The sequence below is a fragment of the Phyllobates terribilis genome, unplaced genomic scaffold (assembly GCF_046119375.1).
Source record: "Phyllobates terribilis strain yellow unplaced genomic scaffold, ASM4611937v1 Scaffold_3__8_contigs__length_932513732, whole genome shotgun sequence".
Classification (NCBI taxonomy): domain Eukaryota; kingdom Metazoa; phylum Chordata; class Amphibia; order Anura; family Dendrobatidae; genus Phyllobates; species Phyllobates terribilis.
The window spans coordinates 524374676-524383717 of record NW_027362763.1 but is presented as its reverse complement, the minus strand read 5'-3'; the positions used below and the strand labels follow the sequence as shown (position 1 = coordinate 524383717).

The 9042-nt window shown below is 39.4% G+C and overlaps 1 protein-coding gene across 1 annotated transcript; it reads right to left on the bottom strand.

The window, feature by feature from the left end:
* Positions 1 to 7333: 7333 nt before the first annotated feature.
* On the bottom strand, positions 7334 to 8341 carry LOC141258577 (trace amine-associated receptor 4-like). Its single transcript, XM_073673550.1, has one exon. The coding sequence runs from the start codon at positions 8339 to 8341 to the stop codon at positions 7334 to 7336; it is 1008 nt and encodes a 335-aa protein (XP_073529651.1).
* Positions 8342 to 9042: the final 701 nt, after the last annotated feature.

The following is a 9042-nucleotide window of genomic DNA, read 5'->3' as shown; positions in this document are numbered from 1 at the left end:
TGCTGACAAATGTTACAGATAACACGAGTTGGGTCATCCTTATCGATCTGAAAAATTGCCCAGGCTATGCAAGGCTTAGAACCCATGCGACCTGAAGAGGCACCACGACTTGTGGTCAGAGGAAGAGTTTTTTTTGAGGATGCAGTTGTTGACGTGCTTCCAGTACTACGTCTCTGTCCAGGAAGGCACAACCTGACCTCGTCGTCACAAGCATCCTCCTCCACCTCCACTGCTGACCTCATCGACTGGCTGACTGTGGGTTGACAGTAAGTGGGATCTCCAACCTCGTCATCATCACCCTGTGTGTTATCACACCCGTCGTCCTCAGAGCCAACCTCTTTCTGCCCTGACAAAAAATCTCAAGTTGTCGATCCAATCAGGTATTTGAGTCTCATCATCATCTTCCTCATTGTCTCCACCAACAGGAGTTACAGTTTGGGAACGAGGGTCTACATTATGGTCAGAACCTTCTGCGTCTGTTCCTGGATCCGACTCATAAAGATTCTGGGCATCAGTGCAGATCATTTCCTCGTCTGGATTCACAGAAGCTCTGGAGCCTACCTCTGATTCCCAGGCTATAGTATGAGTTAACAGCTCTGCAGACTCAACCATCTATTCTACCCCATACTCAGACGGGCAGCTGGAGACTTGGGAACTGTGAGGAAGCAAGTGCGATTGGGGTGACACCTCTGAGGACTGGAGTATTTGTGATGTTGAAGTTGAGGTGGAGGAGAGCCCACTTAAGGGAGCACTTGATATCCTTTGAAGCACCTGCTGTTTTTGTGCCTCATCTGGAATTTGTAGCGATTGGCGTGGCCGTAAGAAAGGGATCTTATCACATTGTCCGCTAAAAGAAGTAGACATCTTAGTTTGGCTGGAAAATGGTCTTTCTTCTGCAGATGTTACTGCTGCTTTAACACCTACCCCACGGACACAACCTTTTTTTCCCTTCCCAACACGCCTATTCCCCTTTCCACCAGCAGCAGGCCTTTTTCCACTCATTTTGGTGGTTAACTAATTGACAACTCTGGAGTCGTTTGCACAAAAAACAATGGATGGGAACCGAGCAGAGCTGAGTGGCCAAACTGTGGTATTAGCCCAAAAGTATTGGCTGGGTTAGATGCAGTAAAACAATTTTATTACATACACAGGTGGTGGAGGTTAGTATAGATGGACTAATAGAACAAGTCCCACACACTGCTACAAGCCCAAATATTTTTTCAGAGCTAGATGCAGATAAAAATTATTTTTAATTTGCAACCTGGTGGAGGTTAGTATAGATGGACTAATAGAACAAGTCCCACACACTGCTACAAGCCCAAATATTTTTTCAGAGCTAGATGCAGATAAAAAATATTTTTAATTTGCAACCTGGTGGAGGTTAGTATAGATGGACTAATAGAACGTGTCCCACACACTGCTACAAGCCCAAATATTTTTTCAGAGCTAGATGCAGTTAAAAATTATTTTTAATTTGCAACCTGGTGGAGGTTAGAATAGATGGACTAATAGAACATGTCTCACACTCTGCTACAAGCCAAATATTTTTTCAGAGCTAGATGCAGATAAAAATTATTTCTAATTTGCAAGCTGGTGGAGCTTAGTATAGATGGCTTAATAGAATGATGCTATGCCCAAAATGTTTTACTTGGCTATGTGCATTAAAAAAAATTGTATTCTATACACAGGTGGTGTAGCTTGCAACACAGATACGCTACTCCACTGACTAACACACACTGCAAGAGGCCAAAAAGGATTTGTTTAGCTAGATTTAGCCAAATGCTGTGAAAAAAATTGCACAGCACTGGCACAGATCTGCCTGGCAAAAAGTGATAGGAACTGATGTAACCTATCCCTCAAAAGGACTGCAATTACAATTAGTCCCTACTCCCAACCTATCTATTTAAGAGCACAGACCTGCCTGATAAAAGTCGTAGGAAATGATGTAACCTAGTCCTTAAAAGGACTGCAATCACAACTATTCCCTACTCCTAAGCTATCTGTAGATTTGTGCGAAAATTGGCTTGAAATTAACACTGAAATTATAGCGCACACAGCAACAGCGGTGCCGTCTAACACGCAGCTGCAGCAGTGAGAAAATGGTGGCGACGGGGAAAATGGCTGGGTCTTATAGGGCAAGGACATGTGACATACACTGCCAATGACACATGCCCTTGCTTGTGAGAAAAAAAACAGTTTGCTGCGTGTGCTGATAGGCTGACAGATTGCACCTCCCCACTGTAAATGCGGGAAAGAGAAAAAAAAATGGAGATCTTCATTATTTATGCAGAGATCCATCCCCTGCCCCTCCCCCCACCCCACTGTACACTCAAACTGCGTATTAACATTAATTTTCAGCATTACTGAGAAAAAATGCAGTTATGATTTTGGTGCATGAACAGTTATCGAACATAACCTCGAACAGCCCAATTTTTTACAAATTGTTCGTGTTCGCCGAACGGCTCGAACACTGCCCAAAACAGCTCAAATTTGAGATTGGCCAACAGTTCGAGTCGAACACCGCTCATCTCTACTGACAACCACTGGGACGCAAACATCTAACTCGAGCACCCGCAATTTTCACTGCATACCCAAGTACCCTCGGCAAACTCAAGTAACGAGCACTTGCGTTCATCACTAGTCAGAACGAAATAATAAAACAATTTAAAAAAGCTTGAAATCAGTTAATTTGGAAAACATTTCTTTTTCGGTGAGTTTTTGGAGACTTTTTTTTCCAAAAGCAGTTTTGTAGCATTGCGTAAGAGTTTTTTTAAAGCATTTTGACAGCTTTTTTATTTGACATTGCCTAGTTTTTAGCAGGCCCCTTCTGAAACAGAAAACTCAGAAAACTGGTCATAACAACAGGAAAGTGGATTTGATTCACTGCTCCCAAAAAATTGATAGGAAAAGTTTTCCAAAGAATGCTTGCAATCAAATTTTGCATTTTTGTTTCACAAACCCTCTTGCTCAAAAAAGTCACATAAGGTGTGTTTGAAGGATGGCTAAAAATGAAAAAATGTTTTGTTTTTTTTAAGCTTATTTTGTTTAACCTTTTTCTGACGTGAGGCATAATAATACATCCCTGTGCCCTGGGCCATAATGACCAGGTACGTATTATTACGCCTCTGATAGAAGTCGATTGGAGCATTTCGGGAGCAGGCAGAGGTAAGACAGCCTCTCTTACTTTGGTTCGGAGACCCCGTGCTGTCAGCTCAAGGTCTTGATTGTTCCCATGGTGACCCGATGTCGTCATGATGACATCCGGGTCACCAGGCACCAGCAAGTTAGTTAGATCATGCGCAGTGCATGATCTATCTAATTTGTGTCAGTGCAGCGCTGACAGACTGCATAGCGTAGGGATACTGCTGCTTCACTATGCTATACAAGCGATCAGTCTGCAAAAAATGAAAGTCTTGTAAAAATATAAGCAAAAAAACTAATCAAAAAAAAAATATATATATTGTACTATTGGTAGCACCGCATAAGTAACATCCTGACCTATAAAACTGTCCCACTAGTTAACCCCTTTAGTGAACACGGTAAAAAAAATAAGTATAAAAATAGTACCGCTGGAAACATCATCTTGTCCCACAAAAAACAAGCTGCCATACAGCTCCATCAGGTTAAAAATAAAAAGGTATAGCTCTCAGAATAAAGCAATGCAAAAAAAATGTTTTTTCTATGAAATAGTTTTTTTGTGTAAAAGCGACAAAACATAAAAAAAAATCTAAATGTAGTATCGCTGTAAACGTACTGACCGGAAGAATAAAGCTGCCTTATCAATTTTACCACACACGGAACGTCATAAAAAAAAAAAAAAAAAAGCAATTCCTGAATTGTTGGTTTTTATTTATTCTGCCTCTCAAAAATCAGAATAGAAAGCGATCAAAAAATTTCACGTGCCTAAAAATGGTACCAATAAAAACGTCAATTTGTCCTGCAAAAATGAAGCCGTTTCATGACTCTGTCAGCCGAAATATGGAAAAATTATAGCGTCTTTTAGTGTTTGACAGCTGCCCAGCATAAAAACCCGATATAAATCTGGTATCGCTGTAATCGCACCGACCAGAAAAATAAAGTCGTCTAATCACTTAAACAGCACGATGAACGGTGTAAAAAATAAATAAAAGCAATTCCTGACCTGCTGCTGATTTGTTCTTTCTGCCTCCCAAAGATTGCAGTATGGCTTGGCTCACATTTATTCTGCTCTCTGTGCTGAGAGCTTACACCGGGGTTTCCGTGTAAATCTCTGAAATACGTGATTCAGACGGAACCCCAGGCAGAAGATTCCCTGTAATGAGGCAGATGGAGGCACTGTGGACGCCATCTGGCCTGTGATTTTTATTAGGCGTGCATAAAAGTGCCATCGGCCACAGTTTTGTGAACCTCGGATAAAAGCACACCGCTAAACAGAGGTCAGAAGGAGTCCAGTGTAAATCTGCTATCTCATTATAGTGAATGGAACCCTCAGTCTAGGATTAGGGTTGTGTTAGGAATAGGGTTGTGTTAGGGTTGGGTTAGGGTTAGGATTAGGGTTAGGGTTGTGTTAGGGTTAGTATTAGGATTAGTGTTGTGTTAGGGTTGTATTAGGGTTAGGGTTGTGTTAGAATTAGGGTTATGTTAGGGTTTGGATAAGGGTTACTGTTAGGACTAGGGTTAGGGTTGTGTTAGGGTTGTATTAGGGTTGGAATTAGGTTTGTGTTAGGGTTAGGGTTGTGTTAGGGTTGTGTTGGGGATGGGATTTTTTCAAAATTAAAGAAAAAAAATTATGATGATATGGCGACTAGTGTTGAGCGCAAGTACTCGCTACTTGAGTTTGCATCGGGTGCTTGGGTATGCGCTGAGTATTGCGGGTGCTCAAGTGACATGCTTGAGTCTCCGCCCTATATATTTCATGGCTGTTATACAGCCAAATAAACTATGGAGGTATTGCCTGCCATACACAAGCAATCCCCACATTTGTTTTTTTTGGGTGTCTAAAAACTGTGAAACATGTGGGGTGCCGACTCAAGACTAATGACAGCATATTCAATATGATGACCTAATGTTATCAAATTATGTGTCATACCTCTGGGTTCAAAATGTTCACTATACACCTTGATAAAATCCTTGAGGGGTGCAGTTTCCAAAATGGGGTCACTTGTGGAGGGTTTCCACTATTTAGGCACATCATGGGCTCTCCAAATGCGACATGGTGTCTGCTCTCTATTGCAGCCAATTTAGGTTGAAAAAGTCACACAGTGCTTCTTTCCTTCTGAACTCTGCCGTGCACCCAAACAGTGCTTTTTCCCCACATATGGGGTATCAGCTTACTCAGGAGAAATTGCACAACACATGGTTTGGTGCAATTTCTCCTGTTACCTTTACAAAAATGCAAAATTGGGGGCTGAAAAACATTTTTGTGTGAAACATGTAAAAATTATATTTTTACGGCTCAATGTTATAAACTTCTGTGAAGCACCTGGGGGTTTAAGGTGCTCACCACACATCTAGATAAGTTCCCTGAGGGGTCTAGTTTCCAAAATAGTGTCACTTGTGGGGGATTTCAACTGTTTAGGCACATCAGGGGTTCCCCAAACACGACATGGCATCCACTAATTATTCAAGCAAATTTTATATAGAAAAAGTCAAATGGAGCTCCTTCCCTTCCGAGCACTGTCATGGCTTTCCTCCACATATGGGGTATTGACATGCTCAGGAGAAATTACACAACAAATTTTGGGGTCAATTTTCCCTGTTACCCTTGCAAAAAAAAAAAAAAAATGGGTTTAAAGTAACATTTTTGTGAAAAAAGTTAAATGTTCATTGTTTTCTTCCATATTCCAAAAATTCCTGTGAAACACCTGAAGAGTTAATAAACTTTTTGAATGTGGTTATGAGCACCTTGAGGGGTGCAGTTTTTTGAATGGTGTCACTTTTTTGTATTTTCTGTCATATAGACCCCTCAAAGTGATTTCAAATGTAATATGGTCCCTAAAAAAATGTTTTTGTAAATTTTGTTGGAAAGATGAGAGATTACGGGTCAACTTTTAACCCTTATATCTTCCTAACAAAAAAAGATTTTGATTCCAAAATTGTTCTTATGTAAATTAGACATGTGGGAAATGTTATTTATTAACTATTTTGTGCAACATATCACTATGATTTAAGGGCATGAAAATTCAAAGTTTGAAAATTGCAAAATTTTCAAAATTTTCACCAAATTTCAGCTTTTTTTCACAAGTAAATGCAAGTCATATTGAATAAATGTTACCACTTTCATGAAGTACAATGTGTCACGAAAAAACATTCTCAGAATCAGCGGGATCCGTTGAAGAGCTCCAGAGTTATTACCTCATAAAGTGACAGTGGTCAGAATTGTAAAAATTGGCTTGGTCATTAACGTGCAAACAGCCTTCAGGAATAAATGGGTTAAGGTTGCACATGGAAAGAACCTGGGATAAAAACAGATGAGAAAATACCCTGCAGTAAGTAAATAAATACATAATAGTAGGGTACTTAATTGACACAATTTTGATCAAAAGCGCTTATAAGCCATCCCACCATGACAAGGTGTACCCACTGACGATTGACCATAAATATTGTAGTATACCTTTCAACTTGTCAACAGGCCCCAGAATAGACAGGTGCAGAACAGGACACATCTGAATGTTTCAACACTTGCCCATGGATAGGTATATTGACGGAATGCACATCCCGCTCCCTTGTATTTACAAAGTACAAGAAATTAAAGCAAAACCACAGAAATAAGACAGGATTTTGCCTTTACTTTTGAGAAATGCATGTGCTGCTAGTCTCCTAATTTCAAAATTGTAAATTATATCTGATTGTAGACCGTATTGCACATATTTGCAGTTAAGAGTTTGTAGTACGTGCATTTCTCAAAAGTAAATGCAATGCAGACAGGGATAAAAGAACACTTAACTATCTACATGTAATTATTCAATAGAGTGGAGCTTAGCCCCCAAAATAAAAAGCTCTGCTTGCATCTGCTCACTACACATTCTATTTTTAAAGTAATTTAAAATAGGCATTCCCGTCTGAGGTCTTTATGGCACATCTCCTTGCTTTCACTTTATCCTATAGGGCAGCCTTGCTTGTGCATGGCTATTTCTATATTGAAGTCAATGGATGTTCTGGAAATAGCCGAGCAAGGAGTCTTCAATTTCTTCCCATTTCAAGAAGATACAAAAGACCAGAGCCATAGACAAGCTTGGTAACCTTTATATTGAAGCTATGCAGCTAGTAACAACTGTGAGTGGGCATCCCAAAGGGGAAACCTTTACATCTCCAGTATATTTGCCATAAATGCTCCCGAAAAATTTATTAATTTTTACGTCTTATTCACAACATTGAATGAAGCAGAGCCTAATTGTAATATTTTACCAGTAAGAATCAAAAGGAAAGATTTTTTAAACCAAGGGTAAAATAAGCCATAAATAATAGGATTAAATGCAGAATTGAAATAACCAAGCCACAGGACAATATTGTATACGTCATCAGAAATAAAAAAATTGAGATATGGATCAGCTACAGTAAGAGTAAAAAAAGGCAACCAGCAAAGAATGAAGACCCCCATCACTAAACTCAATGTTCTAGCTGCTTTGTTTTCGGCATTTAAAAGAATTTTCTTTTTATTACTTTTCTTCTGATTTAATGAATTGGGAATATTATTAATCAATTTGGCTTGTTTCTTTGCAACAGATGAAATGTATATGTAAATTCCAATCATGAGGGTTCCTGGAATAAAGAAACATAGCAATGAGGTGATTATAGCCCAGATTCTATTAAACACAAGGGAACAAGATCCCATACAAGGTACAAGTGTCTCCTGCCCCTCCAAACCTTCAGTATTTACATTTGATAAAACAAGACCAAATGAATAAAGACTGGGCACAGACCAGCTGACAAATATATAGAGCTCTATGACAGAATTGGTTATTTTCCTGCAGTAATGAAGAGGATGACAAATTGCATAGTAACGGTCAACAGCAATGAAGAATAGATGAAATATGGAGGTAGTGCACAATGTCATATCAATGCAGCTGTGCACTTTACAAAACAGGTCACCATAATACCAGCATGCAGTTATGGACCTCACCAAACTGTACGGCATAACTGTGAGCCCAAGCAGGAAATCTGCAGTGGCCAATGACAAAATGAGAAAGTTGGTTGGTGTGTAAAGTTGTCTGAAATGAGAAACTGAAATGATCACCATGAGGTTTCCGACAATTGTAAGAACGATAGCGCCATATATGACAGAATACAAGGATATATCAATAAGCACAGGTCTGATAGTTCTAGGACAAGATGTATTTACACCATTGAAGCACACGTTCATATTTTGTATCTTCTGGTAATCATCACTACATAAAATGGTACCAATATCATCTCATAGAAAACCCTGTAAAGAAAAAGTATGAAACATTTAAACTATGATGGGGACAATAAGATGATTATATGTCAGTCATTTCTAAAAACAATTATGTGGTTTCGAACAATTAAAAGATCAAAAGAGTTTCCAGGACTTTCATATTTATGGCCTGCCCTTAGGGTATGACAACATCTGAGAAGTTCAAGTGCAACTTCTGACACCCAATGATGACTAGCAGGTTAAAGGTACAACAGTGCATTGGAGGTGGCACAGTTCTGTACATTGTAGAGTAGATATCAATATTTCTGTTAGCTCTTTTCTATACGGTATATACAATGTTGTTTCCCTTTCTTGTACTAACATATTATAAGTGTGATTTCTGAAGCTTTTCTTAAGGAGGATCTTTCATTGCATTTTTAATTTAGGCCAGAGTCACACTACCGTGTAACACGGCCGAGTGCTATGCGATAAAACATTGCATAGCACTTGGCCCAGTGTTATACTATGGGGCAGTGCATGTAGTCCTCTATATTCTATATTCATGAGTTCTCCATAACGCTGTCACAAAACTGATTTTCAGCTTCTTCACAATATAGAGTAAAAGTTGCTAGCAGTGGAACCGCCACAAGAATGAAGGCAAAACGGCCGGCAAAGCCATTTCAGGAAAC

Excerpts from the sequence above, each read along its gene's own strand:
- LOC141258577 (XM_073673550.1), bottom strand. The coding sequence starts at position 8,341 with ATGAACGTGTGCTTCAATGGTGTAAATACATCTTGTCCTAGAACTATC.